This window comes from Halichoerus grypus, chromosome 3, assembly GCF_964656455.1.
Source record: "Halichoerus grypus chromosome 3, mHalGry1.hap1.1, whole genome shotgun sequence".
In the NCBI taxonomy this organism is placed as follows: Eukaryota; Metazoa; Chordata; class Mammalia; order Carnivora; family Phocidae; genus Halichoerus; species Halichoerus grypus.
In genome coordinates this window covers 156,906,508-156,933,172 of record NC_135714.1, presented here as the reverse complement: position 1 = coordinate 156,933,172, position 26,665 = coordinate 156,906,508, and the positions used below count along the sequence as shown (strand labels likewise).

Below are 26,665 nucleotides of genomic sequence, written 5' to 3'. Positions count from 1 at the left end.
AGGTCTGAAGCTCGCCTGGGAACGCCCCCTCCCCGCCCCGTCGCTTGTTGTGTTGTCATCACGTGGCCGGAGCGGGCCCTGACGTCAGGGGCGGGGGAGGGACTGCGCAGGCGCAGAAAAGGGGGCGGGGGACTCGGCTTGTTGTGTTGCTGCCCGAGAATCAGAGGCGGTCTTGCTGCGGCCACAGCTCTTCCAGCCGCCTGACAATGTCGTCTCATTTAGTAGAGCAGCCGCCGCCCCCGCACAACAACAACAACAACTGCGAGGAAGGTGAACAGCCTTTGCCCCCGCCAGCCGGCCTCAATAGTGAGTGGTGGGCGGGTGGGCTCGGTGAAGAGGATGGGGGAGGAGGAGGTGCTCCGGCCGCCGCCGCCAGCTCCGCGCGGGGGGCGGGAGGAGAAGGCAGCCCATTGGCCAAGGCTGAGGATGTGCGGGTGACTGACAGCTCCCGTCACCTGTCAGGAGAAGTTGCTCCTGTCTTTCTCTAGCCCTGTCTCCCCTCCCTCCTGGGGTCTTGGTAGGGGGTCGCTTGGGTTGGCAGTTGGGGAGGGCAGGTGGGTGGGAGGAGAAGGGGGGCGAGCTGATCCCACCTGTGGTGGGCCCCTGAGCGGAGCCAATCGGGGCGCGGTGGGGGCGGGCCTTGGGGCGCGGGGAGCAGGGTGGGCGGAGCGGGCGGCGGAGGGGACGTGGGCAGGGATGGGGACGTGCAGCGGGGACGCCGGGGGATGGACGCGGGCGGCGGGCCGAGGGGAGGGGGCGGCCGGGGGACGCGCGGGAGGTCAGGTGTGCGGCGGGGCTCGGGCCTGGCCCGGATGACCCCACCTTTCTGGGTCGGCGTTCCTTTAGGGCTCAGAATGTGAGCCCTCCAGTTCCCTTCCTTTGTTACCACACAGGCTGGTCAGGAAAATCATTTGGTAATTTAGTGGTTATTTGTTTCACGTTGGGGATCGGGGGTGAGGAGGCTATGCTACTTTTTTTTGTTTGTTTTTGAGAGTTGGCCCAAGTGAGTTTTTTGGTTTTGTTTTTGAAACGATGGAGTTGTGTGCCCTGAAAACCTTTTGTGAACAGCCTCTTGAACCATCCAAGATTGCATAAATTGTGGAATCTGGGGCAATAAATGTTCAGGAACGGGATTAAAACCACACGAATACAGTCGGGCGCTTGGAAGTTAATGTGCAGTATTTGAGTTACGACCAACTACAGTTGCTTATCATAACATTCTGGTGCTCAGACCTCTTGTCCTAAGGTTTTTCCCAGTTGTCTTGAAAGCTCAGTCTTCTTGGAAAGGTTCTTGCCTAACCTTTCTGTAATTGATCTCCTGGAAGAGGCAGTTGGGACAGTTAGCAAATGGCCCGATGAAATCGTTTGAAAATCATTTGGATGCTTAAATGACATTCAAAGGCATTGCAATCTCTTTCATAAGAGGGACGTGTTCCAACATGGCCTAAAAATTATTTTAGGGAAAAGAGTTCCTGTCCCCTCCCACAAGATGGGGATAGAATTTGAGTATTTTAAGATATTTTCATTGCTTGTTGCTGCTGTTCCATCTTTTGATGGGTAAATTTTTCTTAAATGTTGAGTTTTTGAAACTCAAGTGTCTTACGTTCTGGAATTTAAGATTTATATGTTATTTCCCACAGAAAGGATTAATTTATGTATCTTTAAACGTTATCTGTTTCATGTATTAATGTGCACTTAAAACACTACTTACCCGTTTTTAGCATACTCTTAGAAGCATGGAATTTTAGAATGGGAAGAGACTTTAGAGGTAACTCTCTTATTTCCTGGTAAAGAGAGCAAGAGTAAAGTGTGTTGTCCAAGTTCACAGCAGGCTAGGACCTAGAGCTGAGATTTTTACTTTCAAATGAGCTAGTGTTCCTTTCAGGACGCGTTAGTGGCCCAGAATCCCCTGGTTATTTGTGTTTCCTAGTCTCTCAGTATGCTGTTCTTCCTAATGTACAGAGGTGACCCGCCTATCTAGCTTTTTAGTGTACTGTTTCTTGATTGTACTCACCGTTTTCCTGCAGTACTTACAAGTTAGCTGTTTGGTTAGTATGCATACATGATTTCACAGGAAAAAAAGGAATTTTAGTTTCCTTTGCGCACCATTTAACAAAAACAAGAACAAATGGGGTTGAGCTGTCTGTGATTGTTTATCTCTGTGTCTGATAGACCTGTGAGGTATTTGATGTTTTCGGCCAATCAGTTGCTGCTACGTTTGTATTAGCTCTTAACAGAAGTGGAAGAACACTCTGTGTGTGATATCAAAATGTTGGCTTTGGAAAATCTAGATAGAAAGTATTTTATTTTGAGTAGGGTGAGCTTTGAAAAGTTACTGAAAACCTTTTAGCTAGTGCCATATTTAATTTCTCCCCTCTTGCCTTTTATTCTTTTGTGTTTTCAGTTCATTATACAACAGTGGTTTAAACAAAACAAGAAGCCTTACTGATTCCTTCAAGTGATTTTTGGGCACTAGGCAAAACAACTTATTCAGACATCTAATACTACCCAAATTGCTGATAAGTTGAAGTTCTTTGTTGGGTAAAGTTGCACAACTATGAAACACAGGAGATGAACTCATTGTACAGATTATCTGTGGTTTGGGATTTTTCTTCAGTTCAGGGGTCAAGACAGTTTTAACAGCAAATTATTGAAATATTTGGAATAATGAAACTTTTTTCTGACTTTTTTTTTTTTTAGTTTACCATCGTAGGGGAACTGTTCATTTTCCTTACAAATCAGTGGATAAATATCTGAACTGCTGGCAAAGTTAAAATGACATTTTTCCAGTTTTCAGTCCAGTTTTATTCTTAAGAAAACTAACAAATTAAGAATATTTGTATAGGACATTTATGCTATATAATTTGGTAGGTAATATAAGGAAAATCAAGGTAGTAATAAAATTCTTGTTACTATTTAATGTAGGAAGTACAGCCTTTTTTTTTTTTTTTCTTTTTTAAACATCTTCAACCATGATGTACTTGCTTCCCCAGTATGGTGAGAAGGCTTTTAAGGCTATGGCATGTGAAACTTCACTGCTTCATGATACTGTTTTGAATACATAAGTAACTGATGTGTAAGTATCCACTTGTGCAAAATGACCAACTTTTTTTTTTTTTTTAGAAGAATGTTGGTGACTGTTCTTGGTCTGGATTCCAGCATCAAGTATTTGAAATAAAATAAAGACTTTGAGGAGAGAACATAAGACATAATGGAATGTGTTACCCCTGGTTCGGATAAGAGTTATACATGGGACCTTGGAAAGTTGTGGAAAAAGATGAGAACTACTCTTCTTCCTTCTCTCCCTTCCTCTACCCCTCAGCTCTCCCACTCCCCTTCTTGCAAGAGGATTGAACTAGTGATTGTAAAACTATGAAGAGTATATACAGCATACAGTCATGAATATAATCCCAATTACTGGACCAACCTTCACGATGTACTATATTACAAAATGTAGAAGTGTGATTCTCTTAGCAATTCTGAATCTCTTAGCAATTCTCAAAGACTTAAACTAGAAAATATCTCATGTATTGTGTATGTGTAGAGTCTGGCATAAGAGAACGCTTTTCAGTTTGTAAGTAGTCTTTTAATGTAACGGAGAGAGCCTGCAGTTTTTAATTTTAAAGCTTGATTATCAGGAAGAGAATTCACTCAGATTTTTTTCTACTTTGTATTGCTTGGCCAGCACAATCCTCATATCTTGTCTTGTTTCCTTTCCAAGTAGAAGGGGACTTTGTGAGAATTGGTAGAGTTAGAACATCAAGAAATTCTGAGGCTGTAAATCAGGAATGAACTAGGTAATGAAAAGCATGTGTAGTCCACCTATTGAGAAAGACAAGTTTATTTTTTTTCCCATCTTAGTCAAAAGATGAAGCTTTTAATAATCTGTGTGCATAACTTTTTCTGCAATAATGTTTATTTCCATAGATCTATCTGGAAGAGAACTTTTAAGGGAAATCTACCTTTTTAGGTGTCTTAATGCACATTGTCAAATTATCGTCTACTGAAGACCTGATTGTAATAACATAATATTAGAAACAATTTGGGTAATGGTTAACCTTGACATTTAGATAATGGTTAAAGTATGGTATATACTTACGATGAGATGCAAAGCAATTGTTTAAAAGAATAAAATAAGGTAATATACATTGACATTGAAAGAGATCTATAAGTTGTTAGGTAAGAAATGCTTCTTACAGGGGCGCCTGGGTGGCTCAGTCAGTTAGGCGGCTACCTTCGGCTCCAGTCAGGATCTCAGGGTCCTGGGATCGAGCCCTGCATCAGGCTCTCTGCTCGGTGGGGAATCTGCTTTTCCCTCTCCCTCTGCCCTTTCCCCTGCTCATGCTTGCACTCTCTCTCTCTCTCAAATAAATAGATAAAATCTTTAAAAAAAAAAACAACGCTTCTTACAGGAAAATATTTATAGTACAATTCAATTTTTTTTATAAAAACAAGAGCAAAAAACAACTGTATTTCATTGAAAAAGCTCTGGAAGTTGACATACAAACCTTTTAAAAGTGGTCTTTGGGAGTAGGAATGGGAGATTGGGAGGAAAAGTGTTTTTACTTTATGTTTATTTTCAAGAAACACATTTTTGCAATAAATTTCTTAAAAAGATAACAGGGTATAATTATAATAATGGCTAGCACATAGCAGTTACCACGTACTAGTGACCTTATTTTTCTCCATGCTTTATTCATTAAATACCTTCTAACAACCGTGTGAGGTAGATACAATTCTTATTCCCAGTTTATAGATGAGAAAACTGTTAAGGGGTTAAGTAACCTGTCTAGGGTGTAACAGATGTAAGTGGTAGAGTGGGAGTCTGCCTTCAGTCTGTGCTCTTAACCACCCTAGTAATATATGCCAGATAAATATTGTCTGCCTTAAGTAGAAATGACTTCAGTTATGCTGGGTGTGAAGCCAGTCACAGAGATCGGTTTTACTGAGGTTTTCCAGCTATGTCTTCTCAAGTTCCTAGGTTATGATTGCTCATATATTTTTAATGTAGAAAGAAGAATTTAGATATTGGTTTGGAAGTCCTTCAAAAAAGTAAGGTCTGGAAAAGATACTGTTACAGCCAGTTTTCTCTTTGATCAGCTACTTGAAGTGAACATTAACTGTATTTTAGGGAAGACTGGCTTCCACAGAGACCCATGGGAAACTCCTGGTTCCTTAGTTCTTCTATCAGAGCAGCTCAGGTCTTTTGTTTATTTTACACTTTGGGCTTCTGTACAAGAAGAACTGATTCTGTTGGCTTAAAATAAGTTTGACAGTCCTAGAAAACAGTTAAACTAGAAAAAAAATTTATCATACACCTTTTTTTCTGTCTCTTTCCTGTTAAAATACTTTGTAGAACTCTAAATTTAGGGATGCTTTTGGCATACTTCTTATATACTCCGGAGGCACTCCCAAGTATTTAATTAAATTACCTTTAGTGTTAAAGTCTGTCTTAGCTTTGCTAGTTGAACTTGTTAATCCATTTTGAGTCCTGTCTAGTCTGTGTCCATTTTTGTCTGTAGAATGAGGTCACAGAGATGTCCTACAGCTGTGTTGTAGGCAGTACAGGCCCCAAGATTTGGTGGTGGTTAGGGGACTGTGACACCCACTGGGACCGCCTTAGAGGGAAAGGAAGGAAAGGGTAACTTCGTTTTTATTTAGCAAACACTGTTCTAAGTACTTGACAAATAACAAGCTCTTTTAACTAGTGGATAGCTGAACATCTCCCCCCTACTGGGCACTTTACCTATGTCCTGTGTTTAATCCTCAGAGCAACTTTGAGACGTAGGGGTCTGTATTTTTATATCTCCGTTTTACAAATGAGAATACCTAAGCTCAGAAAGACAGGCAGAGAGTAGGTGGTGGAGTCAGATTTCTAGCCAGGTCTGCCTTTGAGCTTTTCCTTCATGTAAGGATGATGTTGAGTTCACTTTGGATTTAGAATAGTCCTCACCTCACTGAGAGTGCATTTTAAGGTTTGAGCCTCATTTGGTGGTTTTTCTGATTTACTGATGGAAGATTGGCCACAGAACTCTAATGTTCTGCTGAGAGTTTGGAGGAACGGCCCTATCAACCTGCTTGGTTATATTTTCTAAAACAAAATTTGTTATACAGAATGGAAATTAGAAAGAATTCACCCGTGTTTCTTTTTGTTGTGAAGTTGGTCTATTGGCTACTGTTATCAATTCTTATTAAAATTAAAGCACCTTAATGTGTTCAGCAAACTCATTGAGCCAATAAATAAATATTTTCAAGAGCTATCTAGATTACCAGGGCCACACCCCCTTTCCTGTGGCTCCACCCTCTTTGACTGTTGGCCTCAGAAAACCTCAGTGTCTCCTGTACAGATGCAGTTTCTCCCCAAAACCAACAAGGCTTAGTGAAACCCTAGGAAATAGGGAAGTCGTGGGAGAGAAGAAAGGACAAATCCACAAGGTATGGTTAGTGCATAGGGGAGAGGATAAAAAGGGGTGAGGTATAAAGGAAAGGAAGAAACTAATTTGTGGGGTAGAGAGAAAGCTTTTTTCAGATTTTTTTTTAGTATTATCACTGGATTTAATTAAGAGCTAGGTGCATTAATTTTATGCTGCACATTTGTACACAAATTGAAAATTTTATGATTGGATTTAAGTTTTCTAGGAGCTTCTAATTGTGCTAATTAGGACAGTTGTTAACTTATTTAGATGACTTTTAAGAAGTTTCTAAGCCATAGGTTTATTTTATCTGTGGGGAGGATACAACTAAATAGCTGTAGTAGTGGGAAAAAATACATATATATATTATGTTAAACATATATAATTAAAATATTAAAGATAAGTAGTAATAAAGTAGCCATTTATTTTCTGAAAAGCAATCTCAAAGTTTTCAGTGAAGTGCTTATCATCTATAAACTAAGCTTTAACTAGAGAGAAAATTGGCTGAAAGACACATTTTCTAAGATACTAGTTGTAGAGTTCCAGCTTCTTCTAAATTGGTTGATTGCGTGAGCTACTTCAGGAACAGGAACTATATGTATTTTTAGACTTCTGTTGCTCCTTATTTATTTTCTTCAGAATACTCTTGCATTTGCTTTGAGGCAAGACCGAATTCTTATCAGAATTCACCACATTCACATCTGTGTGCACATGACAGAGTTTGGTTCTGCTGTGGTTAACTTAAGCTATCTGACTTGTCCAACAGGTTCCTGGGTGGAGCTACCCATGAACAGCAGCAATGGCAATGATAATGGCAATGGGAAAAATGGGGGGCTAGAACATGTACCTTCCTCATCCTCTATCCACAATGGAGACATGGAGAAGATTCTTTTGGATGCACAACATGAATCAGGGCAGAGTAGTTCAAGAGCCAGCTCTCACTGTGACAGGTAAGTGAGATCCATACAGATGGGTTACAAGGTTAATTCCCATTAGAAAAAATAAATCTGCTTTCATTTTCTTTTACAAAATGTGACTCCTGATTGTGTATTTAAATCAGATGGCTAATTGACAAATACTTGAGTGCCTGGTGTTTTTCCCTAGATTAAATCAATTTCCTTATTCAGATTGTATCATTTTTTTTGATGTTTATCAGTTTAAAAGTCAATGGCATAAATGTTTACTTGTAGTATTAAACTTTCTCCCATTTTCCTTTGTGTCCTGTTTCACAGATTATATTCTGCCAGTTACATATCTGTCCCCCCTTCTAGACTATGAGGCTCCAAAAGGCAGGGATCATGTTTCATCTCTTTTGTACCCTTGACAGTCATGGTGCTGGTGCGTAGTAGACACTCAGTAAACATTTGGGTCCTAGAAACTGCAGGTTGATTTAAGTTATAGTGGTATTTGCATGGTTGGAAACACCAACCAGGGTCTGCAAAGATAGTTAATTTGGAAGACCATTCTGTTTCTTCAGAGGAACTTTTATTTCAGACCTCATTTTTCTACATTTGCCTTGGGGAGAGTAATTCCACTGATGAAGGGCTGCTTTTGGTGAAAGAGTAAGGATACAGTGATACGTATGAGTGGAATGAAACCGAGTTGTTCGTTTATTTTGCAGTGTAAGCTTTGTTTTTTTCCAGAGGGCTGGGTGGTATACCTGCCACTTCTTAGACTGGTGACAGCCACACTGTTAGCATTATGGGGTACTGGATGATCTTTTGGTTAATTAAGAGTTAATTGACATTAGTCATGTAGAAGATGCAGATGCACAAGGCAAAGACTAAGGAAACACTTAAAATGTATACTAAAAATAAAAGTGATAATCTCTAAGGGTGGAATTATGGATCTTTTTCTTCTGAATATTTTTGTACTTTGTAAAAATTGTATATATAGCATATTTTATTTGTCAGAAAAAGTTTCAAAGGAGAAAGAGGAGTTCAGTCATGTTTGAGGTTCCTGCATATCTTATAATCCACTGATGTTACCAAGGTAGCAGAGCCTGGTTTGCCGGCTCTGGCACACTGTGCGCCCCCACCACCCCGTCTCATCTCTGCCTGTGTCCCTGTGCTTCTCAGGAGCCTGGGATGGCTGTGGTTAAAAGCAGAAGCAGAGCAGATGGCTCTTTGCTGAGCAGCTTGCCATTGATTCCAGTTGCAACAGCATTCGTCTGTCTTTCAGAATGAAGTTTATATTCTATTACATTTATATTATGGGACTCGTAATGGGTTTCTGAAGTTTTCTGCTTGTTCTGGGCCTGTTTATAGGACTTTTACTATACATTCAAGTACATCACCCTTGATCATTGGTATCAGTGTGTCTCTTAACCTGTTGTTCACTTGCTGTTGTCACTGAGCAGCGAAAAAGTCACCTGCTTGCTTTTCTGGTCATCTTATTTCATTTGTGGTTGTAGTTGTACTTGTGATCGAATATGAATTTACCTTCCTGTGATCACGTTTAAGTTAGGTTTCTAAACACGTGAAGCAAGGCGTGGCATGTGCTTTTGAACACTATCCTATCCCTCAGCTTCTGTATCTTTAGGCTCTGGGTTCCTGGTCATCTTTCAGAGAAGGCCTGCAACTCTAGCTCAGTAATACTCTCCTGTGCCAACACACCTTGACATTTTAAAACGTCTTCAAAATTCATGTCATTTGAGTTGCCATGCATCTCTATATTTGAAGTCATTGAGAAGTGTTTTTTGTAGGTGGAAACATTTTAGGACTGTTGGATGTTCATCCCAGAACTAATTTATATATACAGTGACCCTTGAACAACATGGGTCTGAACTACACAGCCATGTGGATTTTTTCCCATAAATCCAGTACAGTACTATAAATGTAGTTTCTCTTCCTTAGGAGTTTCTTTAACATTTTTTTCCTCTAGCCTACTTTATTGTAGGAATACACTACATAAAACCTATAACATACAAGATATGTGTAAATTGACTATCCGTAAGGCTTCTTGTCAAAAGTGGTTTATTAGTAATTAAGTTTGGGGGGAGTCAGAAGTTATACACAGATTTTTAACTGTGCAGGGTTAAACCCTGCATTGTTCAAGGGTAAACCATATTTTCAATTTAAAAATTATTCCAGAGATACATTTTTGTCACTGTAGTGGTTACTAGAAGATAACCCCTTTGTGTTTTGTATTGCGTTTTACCCTATTGCAGGAGTTCTCAACCTACACACTAGATACACCCAGGGAGCTTTTAAAAATACCAGTGCACAGGCCACATCCCTAGAGGTTCATATTCTGTCGTCAGGGACGGGGTAGAGATGTGAGGATATTTTAAAAGCTCCCTGGCTAATTCTAATATAAGCCAGGATTGAAGCTCTGATGCATTCCATATTATTAGAAATAGTAAACCGTTTACCAGTGAAACGTTTAGTATTCTTCTAAGTGAGATTGGTGCAGTGATAGAGTGTAGAAGTAGAGCAGTGCTTCTGTAGGGTTCTTGCCTATGTCATTCTGCTGCCTTGACCTGCTCCTGGCTCTGTGAGGCTGACCCTTAACTTGATCTCTCTGGCTGTGAACGCAACAGTGTTATGTGAGCATAATGACAGTAAACTGAGGACAACAAGAGTGCCTCCTTCCACCTGGTTCCTGTGCTCTAGGCTGAGATTTCTAGTTCAAAAGCATCTCTGTATGTTAACATTGTACACGTGCTCTTGGTAGCTTTAACAGATAACATCTACTCCTTTGAACAGGATAAGCCTGGAGCGTTTTCATCCCTACTTCAGTTTAGATTTGGTGGGGTGGGGTGTGTAGTGGAAAATCTAGTGACCTGCTCTGGTTACACAAGGAATCATTGATAAAGTTAAGAATAGAACTTACCAGGTTGTTTTTATCTATCATATCAAGTATAGTTCATGATCATGTGTTTTTGTCTAAAAGTTTATCTGTAAATTTTTGTTTCTGGGAATATATTTTGTACTTTTCATTGAAGGTTCTGTATTCATATATATGCTTATATAATTCACTTTGAAATATCTCAAAGCAAATAATTTCTGAAATAAGTAGAATGGTGGTTCTGGTCTCTATACTCCTTTACATTCCTAAAAATTACTAGGATCCCCAAAGATCTTTTGTTGATGGGAGTTATATATATTGATATTTAACTATATTAGAAATTGAAAGAAATTTAAAAATATGTATTCGTTCAACAATAATAAACCCATTACATTTCAGTATGAGTGACTTTTTAAAATGAAAAATAACTTTTTCATAACCAAAAAAAAATTAGTAAGGACTAGTGGCATTGATTTTACATTTTTGCAAATCTCTTTCTTATCTGGCTTAATAGAAAACAGCTGGATTCTCATTTGCTTTTGCATTCGGTTTGTAGTGATAAAACACATCATGTAGCCTTTGGAAAATTTCACAATACACAGAATAAGAATGATAGACATGACAGAATAAGAATAAAAAAGGCAAATAAATCATAATAGTATCATGAAAACAATTTTAACCTTGAAGACCCTTTGAAAGCGTGTTGGGGGAGGTGTTCGAGAAGACGTGACCGCAGTTTGACCCTGGAGCTGGACTTGGGCAATTGGAGGCTCTTCATTCCCTCCCCGTCCTGGAATGTGCGTTCTGCTTGCCTTCCTGGCTCCCAGAAGCTGCCTCAGGAATACAGCTTTGAGACGGAAATGTGGCGTTGAGACTGTTTGAATGGTATCCGTGACTAAACCCAGTTAAGACCTCCGTATAAACTTGTAAGATGTGGCAGGCGGTGCCATCTGCTCACCTTACTGTCACGCCAAGACAAGCCTCATCTGTAAATTCCCTTGCTGTTTAAAGCTGCCACCTACCACCCTGGAGTGGCCTGCCTCTTTCCCTCTCCTTGCCCTCCCGTGTGGGGGCCGGTTTCGGATTACACCCGGGAAGCTCCTCAGGAGGCTGGGAACCAACTAGACTCTGAAAACTGCTTTCACGCTTTGAAAATCACTGGTGATGTATTATTTAATGATGAAAGAACTTTGAGAAAAAGAACCCGAAATTAAGTTTCTGAATTTGAAGATCTTTGTACCTTTATTGGAAAAAGAATAAAAATGAGAAAATTTATCCTTGCAAAGGAATTCGTCACCATCACAAAATTCCAGAACATTTTGGGAATAAGAGTGCTCAATTTCATTTGTTCTTTGGGGTCAAGATAATACTTTTTGATTTGCCCCTTTTTCAGAGCCATACTACTGTGACTTAATTTTCTAATTTCCAGTGGAGGTTAATTTACTTGACAAAATGAGAATTAAAACTAATGGCTAAATTCTTTCTCTTCCAGCCCTTCCCCACAAGAAGATGGGCAGATTATGTTTGATGTGGAGATGCACACCAGCAGGGACCATAGCTCTCAGGTGTGTGCGTGTGTGTGTGCTTGTTTTTCTGATGTACGGTAAATAATTAGGAATGCGAATTCTAAATATATTTTGCTAAAATGTATTAAAGAATAAGAAGACTTTAAAAAGTAGTTGGAAGCTGGTATAAGTTCTTCAGTTTCTGATTTTGGAATTTACTTAGGATGATACAGCCCTCGTTATATGCCTTTGCAGCTGAGACTTTGGGTTCCTCTCACTCTAACAGAATCGGAAAATTCTTGTCTGTAATGTATCATTCCAGTATTCCAGGCTAGTTTCTTGAGTTTCTAAATAGAAAGCTGAGATAGAGGTTTTATTTGAGGTCACAAAATGAATGAAAAGGAAAGTTGTAGAACCAGGCGTGAAAACTTTTTCTGCATCTGACATCAAAGCAGTGACTTTTGAGACGAATTTCAACAGCTAGAGATAAAATTCATCTAAATTTTGCAGGGTTCCTTAAACTAAAGAAGGTAAATGTAGTTCACTAGGAGTTGACATTGTCAGTAAAATAGATGGCTGTAGTATTGAAAGCATACAACGATTAATATTCTGAAATTTACAATAAGTAAGTAATTGTTATTAACGATTTAAAATGCTCATAGCTGGCCCTTGACTGTATTGATGTGTCAACTCGCCTAAAAGTGCTAGAGTGCAAATTTATGAGGACCAGAACCATTGTCTTTTTCTACTGTGTTCATGGGCTAGCAGAGTATTTGTGGAAGGAATGTTTAAATGCATTCAGACAGAAACTTTGCTTTATGGGGTTCTCCCTGTATAATGTCCTATTCCCCTTTTGCACTAGAAATATTGTGCATGATATGTTGGGTCCACCCAGTATTCTTTCTGTTTCAGAAGGCTTCACAGTTTCTCCCTGCTTTTTCCATATTCTGTTTGTGCTGTTCTCTAAAACCTAGAAAATCTACAGATCGGATATAAATTTATTTTATGAGCTTTATATTATGAAGAAGGCTCTCATGTACAGAGATGTTCTAACTGCAGTTGTTGAATTGCTGGCTAATGTATTTTGGTTTTGCCATGTGCATAAGCTATAACTAATGAAGAAGAAAATATGTAGTTTCCATGACAAAAGTGTACTAAGGAATCCCAAGGAAGAGAAATGAAATTAATTCTTTGCTGTAGTCTTTTCTGAGGAAGATGTCCTCAATTCATATTGACAATTTGAAAATCTAGGTTAGCATTTTACAGAATGTGTTTCGAGGAACATTTGCTCAATGCGAAGCTCCATAAGATAGTTCTGAAGTCAAGTTAAGTGGAAATAATACAGTCTCTGGGCTCTCTCCACCCCACCCCCCCCGCCCCCAGTAGTCACAGCACATAGTAGCACATTAAAGGCTCTGACAATTCCTGCAGTAGAAGAATCTGTTTGTTTAAACCAAGTGTTTCCCAAGCTTATTTGATCTTAGACCTCCCTCCCCCTCCACACATACTTTTCCCTCCTAATAATCTATCTAACAACGTAATAGAACACTCTGATAAGTGCTGTCTCGATTCATGGAGTGGCAGTGTACAATTAGCCTTAACTGATAATTGAATTGAAATGCAATTGTAGCGCTGACTGAGTTCATCCTAGAATTCCAGAGGAATTTGTGAAATTCAGGAGAGAAAATGTAACATTTTTGGCTTCTGTGTCAGATTATGGAAGTATTGCTACTGTGGTCCCAATTCAGAAACCAGTACCTAAAGGAACATTAGTTATCGTCAACGTTGTTGGGTAAGCCACATTAACAATCAGAGCAGTCCATTTAAACATTGTTACATCTTTGGAAAAGCAGTTTTAAATCCCTTAAGAAAATATGTTCTTTTAGAGTAAGACTTTTAATAAAAGAGAAATCAGTAGGTATGATTTATTTAAACTTTCAAAAAGCCTATTACATTGCTTTTTTAAAATTGCAGAAATGATCATTTAAAAATTAATAACTAGGTTTTGGGAGGGTGGATTTTTTTCATGAACGAGAAGTGAGCTTAGGATTAGCAAATAGAAGCATTTACCACAGGACTATGTTATGGGACTTGCTCTTATCAAACATTTTTATATGTGTCTATATGAAGAATATAGAATGTTTTCAGCCTTTTCTAGGAGGAGGAAGGAAAGACACTAATATATATTAAAATATTCTGGGTGCTAAATTTATTTTTAAAAAAGATTTTTCCCACTTTCAATGTTCTCAGTCTAGTGAAAGAGGTGATATTAGCCCTGAGAACAAATGGGAGAAGTGGGGCTTTGTCTTCATTAAATTACTAATCTAAGATCACAAAGCCAGTGGGTGATCGAGCCAGGATTGAAACCAGGGCTGTCTGAGCCTGCGGCCCCTGTGCCTTCTACTAAAATAAGTCCATGCACGGGATTGATTGCCGGAGAGCTCACAAGGTCGTGAGGATGAACGAAGACATGCCCGGTGAGTTAGGGTATGAGGAAGCCTAAGGTGTAATGCATTTAGGAAAAGGATCATTCAGACTACACTTTTATGACCGTAGTCCTCAAGAGTCTCTGTTTTATGGCAGCAAATAGACTGTGGAAGTCTCCTGAAGTCATTTTTGCAGTGTGTTTCTGGGACTGAGGGGGGCCAGCACAGTGTTGGGTATCCCTGTATCACTGATGCAGACCGAAAATGCCCTCCCTTTCCCCTCTTTTAAAACTGGGGTTTATGGACCCCATTCTGTGAGGTTCAATAGCCGCACGTAGAGAACTAGAGAACTTGACATGGGCCAGGGAGGGAAAATGTGAGTGCTTTGAAGGTAAAGGACTTGCCCATGAGGACAGGCTAAAATAATCAGAGAAGGTTTTTGATTGAGGTAAAAGCATGAATCTTATTTAATTAGATTAAGTACATTTTTACCATATTAAGTGCATTTTTCCAAGGATTGGAAGGTAATTTAAAACCTGAAACTGGCAAATTTAAGATTAATAAAGGGAAGCACACAGCAGTAGTAAATGAGGATAGCATAGGATTCTTGGTTCTTAAGGTAAGCATTATAAACTTATTTGGGAAATTTGTTTTTACTAGTAGTCCAAAGATAACTTTGCTTCACTCAACTGAGAGAAAATGACATCATCTTAAAGTAAATTAAGCCATAAAATTTTACTACATTTTAATTCTCTTTGAAAGTAGAAAATATTACCTTGTTCACAAATTTAAACCTCAGTCTTTGAGCAGTTTTAAGGAGAGACACATGAGACCAGAGTTGGAAGCTGTAAGCAGAAGTGACATGCAGTGTGTTGGGTATCGTCAGATATTGTGTGTACACAAACTGATCTATAAGTAAATTGTAACAACTTACTGTTTTTGATTTAAGATGTTTTCAGATTTATTCCACAAAGAGCCAACTCATGATTCTGAGTAATCTCAATACCCAATGGAAAAAGCTTAATCCTAAAGGCTACATTGTGTCATTCAGTGGAATTTGCCAAGTGCAGCAGAACTAAATAAGAATGATACTACCAGAGTAGCAAAAATCCACAGGGATTTTACTTTCAGTTTGTTAGTCTCTAGAGATAGGGTAGCCCCTTTTACTCTTTGAATTACCTTCCTGGGGCACTTAGTTCGTAGAGAACTAGCCTGTCAAAAAGAAACACGTGATATAGATCAAGCTCTGCATTTCATAGCTATCTACCGAAAAGAGTGAAAGCTTTGGTCAAAGAGTGAATCCTGTTCAAACAAAGTAACAAATCAAAACAGTTCTTTGCTTTGAGACCCTTGGGTTTGAGGTCCTAGCATCACATTCCTTAAAGCCGAGTGAATATTGCTGTCATTTTTAGGACTATCTCATTCCTGTGGGTTCTCGTGAAAGGGAAGCTATTGGGAATTTTGCTTGTTCTTGGCCTGAAACTGTAGGTTATCATTAGTAAGAAAAAGGACTTCGTTTTCATTTACCTGATGCAAAAAATGTCAAATTCTAAGTCAGTATAAAATAAATGATTCCAAAAAACTTTTGGCTTAAGTAGTTTTGAATAAACCTTGGGAAATGTTTAGATAGTGATTTGTCAAAAAAGATGGAATCTCCTTCCAGGAAGTAAAACCTAATGCTTAGGAGTTGGGGACTCGAGAGACAGTTTACCCAGTTTAAATACTGGCCCTGTCTCTTACTACTTACAGAACCTCAGGCACTTACTGAATTTATGTCTTCATTTCCTCATCTGTAAAATGGAATATTGATAATTCCTGTTTTTATGGGGTTGTTGCCAGGTAAAAATTATTAATGCATGTAACGTGCTTAGAATGATGCTTGTCTCTTGATAAATGATTAAAAAATACTATTATTATTTATTTTCTCATCACATCTCCCACTTGTTTTCTCATCACTTTATATTGGTTAGCATATACTTCTGGAGTTTTTTTTTTTATTTTTAATAATGAAAAATTTTAAGTGTGAACAGAAGTAAAGAGAATGTTGCAGTGGGCCTTGGTATAAGTATCACCCAGATGCAACAGTTATTAATCCTCTCCACATTTTAGTGAGCATTACAGCCTGAAGTGCACTTCTTTCAGGTTCACATCCTACGCTTAGATAGAACAACAGTGAGGCCTGGTCAGGTTCTTTTTAAGATATGAAATGCCCTGATCTCAGATCATTGGGTCAGCCTTTTTAGAAAACTGGCATGTTTCTTACGTAAAAATTGCTGATGGACACAACCTTAGAGTTTTCACATATTTTCTGTCTAGATTTGTCTTTTGTAGTAGGAACAATTGGGCTTCCTTTTTTTCTTTTTTAAAGTTGTAATTCTTCTTCACAGTCGGAAGAAGAAGTTCCAGAAGGAGAGAAAGAAGTCGATGCTTCAAAGAAAAGCGTCGACTGGGTGTCCGACTGGTCCAGTAGACCTGAAAACATTCCACCTAAGTAAGTCCTTGCACGTGTCTTCTCAGGGGACATGGCAGACGCCGCTCCTGCTCATGGGCAGCGGACCTGCTCGCTCCCAGGATGTTCTCAGCAAGTGCGTTTCTGACCCCTGCCTCTGCCTTTCTTCCCTCAGGGAGTTCCACTTCAGACACCCCAAACGCTCCGTCTCTTTAAGCATGAGGAAAAGTGGGGCCATGAAGAAAGGGGGTATTTTCTCCGCAGAATTCCTTAAGGTGTTCATTCCGTCTCTCTTCCTCTCTCATGTTTTGGCTTTGGGCCTAGGGTAAGTACTGGTGGACTCCTAATGGGTTTTCCCTTCATTTCATCCCCTGTTGTATTTCCAGACGTAAGAAATAGGCATGAAACAGTTTGTATTTGTTTTGCTTTTAATGTTTCAGTGCAAATAGGGAGAGCTTAAAAGAATTATTGAAGCTGATACACTGTTGGTACACTGGCAAGCATTTTTAGTAGTGGAGTTTTATTTTTCTTATTTGAAAATAAGTTGTTCATGTTAATCCTCTCAGTGGTCATCTTTAAGTGGGCTCTTCTATGCTTAATCTTCCCTTTTGCATTTTGTTCTTGTTTATGAATTACTCAAGATTAGCGAAGTTTTTATTTATTATTTATTTTTAATTTAAGTTCAATTTAGTTAGCATACAGTGTATTATTAGTTTCAGGGATAGAATTTAGTGATTCATCAAGATTAGCTAAGTTTTAAAGTAAACTAACCTGTAAGTGTTTAAATTTGGGGTTGATTTGAACATTTTTTTTTTCCCCAGATGGGAAAATACACCATTTTATTGAATAGGCCTTGAGTGAAACTGGTAGGTAGGTTCAGGATCCTGTTTTTTTTCCTTGTAGCATTTTCATTTATTCTTCTAAAGTTGGCCCTATATTTACCTATAACTGATGAATTTTTCAGGCATGTCTTTTAAAATATTCTTTTTTTTTTTTGTCTTGGGAACAGTTGAGGAAATCCATTTTTGAAAGATTTTAAGAGTTAAACACTAGTGTTTTTTTTTAAGACCTATCTGTTATTCCCTTTAAGCATGTGCAAAGAATCATTTTCTCTATATAATATACAAAAGCTACGTGACCCCTTATCTCCCCTGTAAGGAGCTCAGCATATGGGTAAGAGATTTACTTACAGTCATAAACATGGAACCATACACATGACTTTTCCATAGACTTCTTTTGTCTTTCTGGGTGCTTGATCTGTTTTTGTGATGGCGAAGGCTGCGATCACAAATAGCAGAATGGATGGAAGGGGTTTGTGGAGGAAGGGAGTGTGTGGGTGTTGAATGGGGTTGGTGTGAGGGCAGGCAGGGGAGGAATTTAAATTCCCCTCCAGTATTGACTGCACAGTAGTTCATTTGCCCTCAAGGACTTGGTTTTTATACCTTCCAATAGCTTTTCCTTTCATGAGTCTTCAGATTGTCTCGCTTGCTGGTGTAAGTGTAACTATTGTTACAGATGTGTGTGGGGAAAAGAGGATTTGAGAAAGTTGGTTTTATTACACGGCGGGGTGGGGCTAGCTTCCTGTTTTCCTTAACTGCCCTTCTGCTTACGTTATTTAATGGTAAAATACTTGCTTGGCACGGAAAAGTAATGTTAGGCCTTAATCCTGAAGAGTTAAGAGCCCACTATAAAGCCCTGGCAGCTTTGTAATTTGGCATGTTACTGTATTTTGTGTGTGAAATATCAGTAGAACTTTCTGCCTACTCTAAGGGAACATGTCAAAGGAAGTTGGCTGTGCTTTGTTCTTTGGAGGGATCTATTCTCTCTGATTTTACTTCGTGTGATCACTGCCCCTGTGCTGTCCAGTCCTGCCTAATGAGTAAACATAATTACCTAAAACCAGTTTGGCTGGCTGGTGACTAGTTTTAAGTAAGTCAGCAGTGATTTCAGTGTGTTAGCTGTGCACATCCACCTTCAGAGTCTTCTACAACATGGAGTTGTCAGGTGCAGTTTGGCCCGTGGCCAGTGGGTGTGCAGCTGTTGACATGGTTGAGACCTGATGTACTCTGTTTCCTTTCAGCATCTATATTGGGAAGCGACTGAGCACACCTTCTGCCAGCACCTACTGAAGGGAAGAACAGCCCCGGAGAAGCGGAGAAGCGTGTGACCTGTGAAGTGGTGTATTGTCACAGTAGTTTATTTGAACTTGAGACCATTGTAAGCATGACCCAGCCTACCACCCTATTTTTACATATCCAAGTTCCAGTAACTCTCAAACCCAGTATTTTATTCAAACTCTGTTGAGGCATTTTACTAACCTCATTCCCTTTTTGGCCTGTAAGACACTTTAGAATTTCCTAACAGAGTTTACTGTTATTTAGAAATTTGCAAGGGCTTCTTTTCCGCAAATGCCACCAGCAGATTATAATTTTGTCAACAATGCTATCGTCTCCTTTTAGTGCCACCAGACTTAGACCTGCATCATTCATGGTATAAATTTTACTCTTGCAAGATAACTACCATCTCTCTCTTCAAATGAGATCAGGTTAGCAAATGATAGAACAGCTTTTTGTTTTGTTTTGTTTTGTTTTGTTTTTTCAAGGCAAAGCAAACTTCCCTAAGCTTGAATTTATAGTTATTTAAAAAGAAAACAAGCAAAAAAAAAACAAGACACAAGAAAAAAAATATCCTGGGCAATAAAAAATTATTTTAAACAAGCTTTGGAGCCACGTTTTGTCTAAACAGCCTCCTAATGGCGCCTTTTAATTTATAGGAGGCCGGCTATGTAAGTGATGGGTATGAAGTAGAATAAGAACTAAACTACATCAGCAGATTTTAATACTAGTATGTTGTAATGCTGTCTTTTCTATGGTGTAGAATCTTTATTTCTCCTAAGGAACGTCTCAGGCCTAGAAATATATGAAATTGCTTTGGGGATTTATGTGTGTTTAGTGTTTTTACGTTTATTAGCTTTAGCTGCATGTGAATTTTTCATGACTTTAAGTTTTGGTTTTGTTTTTTTGTTTTTAATTCTTTTCTCAGAAGGGGCTTTGGAATGAGTTCCAATTTGTGGTATAAATACAGGCTTCTTGTTCTAGGAAGCGCCCCTTATACTCTGAAGCCTTTAAACTCTGAAGATAATTATTTCAGAGTGATTCCAAGCACTTGTGCAACTTTGAAAACCAGACTTGGGTTGTGGGAACAGTTGACAAAGTTCTGAAAAGATGCCATTTTTTTTCTTTGGATCTCTCCCTTTTTAATGTTTACCTGCACAAGCCTCCCAAGGTGGTGCCCGAGACTGTGCGGGCAGGGGTCATGTTCTCCCGGGGCCATCTTTTCAGTCGTGCTCGACTCCTGCGGTTCCCGAGCGCTCAGCAGCTTCCTTCAGTGATAGACTGTTTCTGTTTTGTTTGTTCGTTTCTAAAATGTGAAGCTTTAGGACCAAACTGTTAGAAAGCAGCAGGATTACCGGTTACTCCAAGTAGATTTATTGGATTTTGGAACACCTAGCATGACTCTGAAGGGGATACTATTATATGTTTTATATATAAATAATTACTGTTTATGATATAGACATTACTATTGACTATTTAGAGAACTTCTCATTGTTAATTTTAAAACTGGCCATCTATTCATTAAATAAAGTGCATCAGGTTTGCCTTGGATAAGAACACTGGCAGCCAGATTTGCCAGTTTGCAGAAACTAACTCTCTTGTCTTTCACATCAAGTTTTGTAAAATGGACATGTTATAATGGAAAGTAACCTACAGATTAAACAAAAAAAGTTAATTTCTGACTATCTTTTTTCAGGAATATAGCTGGTTATCTTTAAGAAAGATGATATATCCAAAATAGTTTTCTGAATTGTTTTCTTTCTAGCACTTGATGCCTAAATAATTTTGGGTATCTTTTTGTTATACCTTGTTTCTATCTTATTCTCAAACCTGGTAACACTTGATTTGCCTTCTGTAACCTATTTATTTCAAGTGTTCATATTTGGATTTCTTTGGAAAGAAAGTGAATCTGACGGCCCACTGATTTTGAAAAGCCTGAGTAAAATTGGAAAGGCTGATAAAGTTGAAAGCACTAAACTGTTAAACTGCTACAATATGCAACTCGCATTACAATTGATATCCTGGCAGGGGAAAGTAAAATCAACCTTAAAATAAGAGCAGCTTTTTTACAGGTAACACATTGCCCTCTTTTGAAACTCAGTAGCAATTCTGTCAGTAGTGTGGTTGAACTTGGGTATATTTATGATTTTTTTCAACATTGGAAATAAATTTAGTTCTGTCCTTTTTCTTAAAATATCTGTGAAATTTTGGACTATTACCTAAAACATGAATACATGATCACAGTAAAACTTCTCCTAAGATGAAATCATGCAGTATTTATTGATAGCCCTAACATATGGAATACATGTTTATGCTCCTACCCAGATTTGTGTTGAACAGAAACCGATTGCATGATTGGAAGGGAGACTTCGACAATTAACAGTTGACATTTTAAGATTAATGTTTAAAAAGCTTTATACCTGTTTACAATTTGGGGACGAAAAGGCAGGCTTCATTTTTCTTGATTGATGAAAACTGGCTAAAAATACTTGTAAATAGAATCATGAGCAAAACTGCACAAACTTGCACATTGAAAAGTGCAACAAGTTACTTTGCAGTAAAAATATTTACTACTCTAAAAAGTGAAAATTGAAGACTTAGCCAGTCGGATGAATTTTTAAGTGAACCAGTTGTTGAAATTATTGGAATTAACTGAGCCAAAGTGATTATGCATTCTTCATCTATTTAGTTAGCACTTTGTATCATTATATACAGTTTACAAGACATGTATAACTTGTAGCTATAAACATTTTGTGCCATTAAAGCTCTCACAAAACTTCTTCTGTCAGCATATCATTTTATGTCATGTGCGTGGCGTGGGAGTTTAGAGATGAAGCCTCACCTGTCTACACAGAAGTTTTCCATCACTAAGTTCCTCAAATACTCCAGGCCCTACAGTGTGCCAAGTGCATGGGAACGAATGCTATTCCTGACCTGAGTTCCCTCGCGGGGAGACCGTCACCACAAAATATTATTTATCGGAGAAGTGTGTATGAAGTATGATGGGGCCAGAGCATTCAGAACTTCTCTTCTGCTAGATGGCATCAGGGTATTTTTTACAGAAGAGGTGATGTATTGAGTAAGTGTTCAACAAGCACAAAAGGGAATCACGAGTGTGCCTGTAAAGGAGTGGCAGAAACTGACATGTGAAAAATACATTCTAGGAAGAACTGGAAGGTCATTGTGGCTGGAAAACAGGATGGGTAGAGAGGAAATTGAAAGTATAGTTTAGTGTTGCACCAAGTTGAGATTTATATGCTCTTCTGGGAGTTAAACTTATTTATACAGTTAGTGGGATGCCTTTGAGGGGTTACATGCAGGGAAATGACTCAAGATTGAAGTTGTGGATGGTCCTGAAAGAGGAGAAAGAAGAGTACCAGAGGCAAGAAGATCAGCTGATTCTTTAGGTAAAGGCCTGCCCAAGGGATAACCCCAGGGCTGGGACAGGTGGGCCAGGATATGAAGATCTGAGGGAAAACCAAAGTCAGTGGTAAGAAGGTGATTTAGAGAGGAAGAGGCATGTGTGTCTGTCCTGCCCCCACTTTTTTTTTTTTTTTTTTTTTGCTCTGAGTTTCTATTGATGCCATTAACTGAGAAAGGAAGGACAGGAGGAGAAATGGAGTGGTGGGGGAAAAACAGATGACTTCAATTTTGAATACGCTGAACTTGGTTGGAACCTAACAAGTAGACCCTTCCTATAGAGCACTTGAACTCAGGAGAAAAGTCTGGAATGGAAATGAAATACACAGAGACAGACATGCATGTGTATTATATACTATTTGAAGATTTGACCAGGAGGAAAGGAGAAAGCAGTGAAGTCCAACATTTGAAGACTGAGCAGAGGAGAAGCTCAAAAAGGTGAGTGATGTAAATAGTATAGTAAGAGAAGCACCCCCCTAAGAGGGGAGGAGGTGGCCAATCCTGTCAGACTTAGTGGTTAAGGAGGTGAATTGAAGAGAACCTTTTGATTTTGGTTGTTGAATCACCACTGCTCCTTGCAAGAGCATTTTCTGTAGGAGCTAAAGAGGGGTCAGGTAAGATTTGTATTGGGTCAGTGAAAGACTAGCAAGTAAGAAAGTGCTGTTTTTTTTCTCAGTTAATCTGGAGATGAAAAGGAAGGGGAGGTTTCTCAGAGGAGACAGGGTGGTAGGATTGTTTACTTAAGTCAGATATAGGGATAGGAGTAGGTCTAAAAGAGCACAAAGGGAAATGTTAAAGACACAAGGGAGCAGAAAAATACTGGACTAAGACCCTGAAGGGAGTAGGAGGGATATGTTAAGGACTCAGAGGGGAGATTGACCTTGGAAAGAGGGAGAAGGACTTTTGGAGCTATTACACAAACATAAACATTCATGAGAGGAAGTGGAGAGGTAGGCGAGCAAGGGTCAAGAGAGGTCTGTTAGGAGCGAAGGAGTGAGAAGTTGAGGAAATCCAAGTCTGATAGACTGTTCTCTCCATAAAGACTAGGTCTTTGAAGACAAAGATGGTGTAGATGTAGGAGGAAGATGGGATTGTTCTCCATCATTATCTCCCGATCTGAAAGGAGACTGGAACTAGAGCTAAGATTCTTGAAGCCTTATAATTGCTCCTGCCAGTATAACCAAAAGCATCAGTCCAGTTGACCCAGACTGGGCTCCCACTTTTCAGCCTAGTCGACTTGATACATTTGAGCTTCAGCTGCCTTAGATTGGACTAAATAATGTCTTGGGACCTTTTAATTCTGTCATTGCTATTAGTAAATTACAGTTCAGTCTAAAAAGCAGGATTGAGACTGGCTAAATTAGGTATAGACATGATGGAATCCTAGAAATAATACTTTATATCTGGTAGTGGAACAAAAATGTGTTTGTTTATTCTAAATGTCTCCTTTATGCCTCTTGGTAAACAGACCAAGATAACCAGAATTCAGGGTAAAAGTTACAAATTCTAGGTTTAGGTGAGCTAACATTCCAAGTCACAAATGATTAATCTTCAATAAACTAGTAGGGCCTATTCATGACATTTTAACTTTTATGTGTTTTAGCCCTGGGATGATTTATTGTACCTCTTCTGCTCCATGACGGGTAGAAGTTCAAAGTATTAACCACTTTTGTAGACTAATTATAAAATTTAGTGAAATCTTTGTTTAGAATGTGGAGAACAGTTTGCAAAGAAGATCATGTCCTCTGCTTCATTTATTATTATTTCTTATTTTGGAACGGTAGAAATACAAATATAAAGGTCATGAAATTAGCCAGTTTATGAATTCAAATCAAAGGGAAAAGTTTTGACAGGTTTTTTTTCTGCAGCTGAGAAGACAGCTCATCAGAAGTTAATAGACAATAGCAAGTTTTATAAATAACTGAAAAGAGCATTTGGGTGTGTTTCAAGGGGTTTTGAATAAGTTCTAATGGGTGGTTAAGCTGCTGATCAGTTCTTAGACTTTGAAATGCAAATTTGAAGTTTGCTTAAGTGGAATGGGGTTGGAAACTTGGGGTGAGGGAAGGAGTACAAATCATATTAAAATTATTTGGTTGCCACCTAGTAAAGATACATCTACCTCCTCTACAGTTTGTATCATGTTTTGAAATGCTCACGAAACAAAAACTCAAAGCTTTATTTCCCCAACCTCAGTGAATTTTACCTGCACTCCACCTCAACAATGTCCTGTCCTCCACTCCCACTCCCAGCATGATTACGGAAAAATTGTGGATATATTTAATAGAGAAACAAATGGCGGTTTTTTTGTTCTTTGTTTTTTTTAAGCGTTTCCAAAGTGATTCTGATGCAGAGCCAGGGATGTGTGTCACTGACCCACAGGTGAATGTGAGTGATGCCCACAGCTATAATCAAGCCAGGTGTGTGCTGGGCTCCAGATCCTTCTGTCCAACTACCTGTTAGATATGGCCATTTCAAACTTAGCACCTCCTGAACTTGTCTTCCCCATCTTGTCTTCCCCATCTCTCTTCCTCTTTCCTTCCATGTACCCGTCTTATTGTGTCGTTTGTGAAGAGCATAAGTATCCCCTCAGTTGCCCAAACCAGAAACTTGCCAGTCTTCCACCCACACATCTAGTCGCCATGCCTGTTAACTGCTTCAAAATCTCTGCTGCAGCTGCTGCTTCCCCCTTCCGCTGCCTTCATCTGGGCCCCCGCCCCCAGCCTTTCTTGGTCACTGCAAGAGCTTCCCAGCTGGTCCCTATGGCTCTGTACTTGCAAGCAGCCACAGTAACTGTTCCAAAATTCAAATCAAGGGGCGCCTGGGTGGCGCGGATGGTTGAGCGTCTGACTTTTGGTTTGGGCTCAGGTCATGATCTCAGGGTTGTGGGATCGAGCCCCCAGGTCCAGGGTCTGCACTCATCGGGGAGTCTGCTTGGGATTCTCTCTCCCACTCCTTGCCCCTCCCACTTGTGTGGGAAGTAAAATAAAATTAAAATCTGATCATATCACTGTCACTTGAAACCATTAAATGCTTTCCCATTGTCCTGAGGATAAAGTTCCTAAAGTTTGCTGCCAGGCCCCTCCTCTTCAGGCCCTGCTCATCTCCAGCCTTACCGCCCCCCCCCACAGTTGCCCACCACCGCCTCCCCAAATTGTGAACATCCCTTTGTGCTCTGCTAGCCTGTCGCCTTTTTATGTGCTCTTTCCTCTGTGGGGGATCTCTCTTCCCCCACCCCTCATCCTCCATTTTTCATGGCTCAGCTCACAGTTCAGTTCCTCTGGGAAGCCCTCTTGACAACCATCACACACACACCCACACCCAGCTGGGTTAGGTGCCTCCAGTAATCCCCCAGAACATCTGGCATTTACCCCCATTTGCCCTGAATTATGATTCTTTTCCACTTGTCTGTTTACCTGATAGGCTGTGAGGTTCTCTAGGCAAGCGCCATATCTTGTTTCCCACCATCCCAGAACTGACACAATGCTTGTCATATGATGCACGCTAAAAATATTGAAAATGACTGAATTTTATTTTTTTATTTTTTTAAAGATTTTATTTATTTTGACAGAGAGAGACAGCGAGAGAGGGAACACAAGCAGGGTGGGTGGGAGAGGGAGAAGCAGGCTCCCCGCTGAGCAGGGAGCCCAACGTGGGGCTCGATCTCAGGACCCTGGGATCATGACCTGAGCCGAAGGCAGACGCTTAACGACTGAGCCACTCAGGCGCTCCTGAATTTTATTTTTGACACCAAAAAAAAAAAAAAAACCCCACGAAAAACCAATCTAGTTTTGGGCTAGTTTTATTTAATTTACCTGAAGTGGAATAGCAAGATAGAGTATTTTGAAATAACCCAGGAATCAGGAAGGATTGAACTTTTAAGAAAAGTTGCATACCATGGCACCAGATTTTTGAAGTTTTATTTTTGAGACAGAAGAGGAAAATGTTTAAGAAACACTTAAAGAGGGGTGCCTGGGTGGCTCAGTCGTTAAGCATCTGCCTTCGGCTCAGGTCATGATCCCAGGGTTCTGGGATCAAGCCCCACGTTGGGCTCCCTGCTCCGCGGGAAGCCTGCTTCTCCCTCTCCCACTCCCCCTGCTTGTGTTCCCTCTCTTGCTCTGTCTCTCTCTGTCAATTAAATAAAATCTTAAAAAAAAAAAAAAAGAAACACTTAAGGAAAAGAATAGAGCTCGCAGACACCTGAAATCTCCCTAAGTAACAAGTCAAATTGATTGATTACTTAATATTCTGGCTAAACCCAGAATCTTCTCTTCGCCCTAGCTGAGTGGGTGCCCTGTGAGTTTTGTATTAGAATTGTCACGTGCAAAAGCAGCTCTGCGTGGCCATTTGTTTTAATAATGGGATTAGGGAATACTGCAGGGTTGGCTAGCATGATCTTGAACATGGGACAGATTCATTTTCACCATGTAACCTTGTTTATGGGGTGGGATTGAATTAGATGTCTTGCAACGAGATGACTGCACGTGGGAGGTGTCTGGACTAAAATTCAGCCTACAGAGAAAGGTGGGGCGAGTTTCCTACAACTTATCTC

At 39.5% G+C, this 26,665-nt stretch overlaps 1 protein-coding gene across 4 annotated transcripts; it reads left to right on the top strand.

The window, feature by feature from the left end:
- The first annotated feature begins 114 nt into the window (after positions 1-114).
- BNIP3L (BCL2 interacting protein 3 like) lies at positions 115-21,475 on the top strand. Of its 4 annotated transcripts, XM_078069490.1 has the most exons (7): positions 163-306; positions 3,124-3,574; positions 7,180-7,363; positions 11,695-11,767; positions 16,521-16,624; positions 16,758-16,907; positions 18,663-21,475. In XM_078069490.1, the coding sequence occupies exons 2-7, from the start codon at positions 3,526-3,528 to the stop codon at positions 18,709-18,711; spliced, it is 609 nt and encodes a 202-aa protein (XP_077925616.1). In that variant the 5' UTR covers positions 163-306; positions 3,124-3,525; the 3' UTR covers positions 18,712-21,475. The 4 variants fall into 4 exon arrangements, with proteins under 4 accessions (XP_035962074.1, XP_035962075.1, XP_077925616.1 ...); XM_036106181.2 differs by lacking the exon at positions 3,124-3,574 and having other exon boundaries at positions 115-306; XM_036106182.2 differs by lacking the exon at positions 3,124-3,574 and having other exon boundaries at positions 117-270.
- The last annotated feature ends 5,190 nt before the right edge of the window (positions 21,476-26,665 follow it).

Coding starts and splice junctions, on each gene's coding strand:
- BNIP3L (XM_036106181.2), top strand. CDS start 207: ATGTCGTCTCATTTAGTAGAGCAGCCGCCGCCCCCGCACAACAACAAC. Junction 7,364..11,694: donor GCCAGCTCTCACTGTGACAG/GTAAGTGAGATC, acceptor TTTCTCTTCCAG/CCCTTCCCCACAAGAAGATG. Junction 16,625..16,757: donor CCTGAAAACATTCCACCTAA/GTAAGTCCTTGC, acceptor TTCTTCCCTCAG/GGAGTTCCACTTCAGACACC.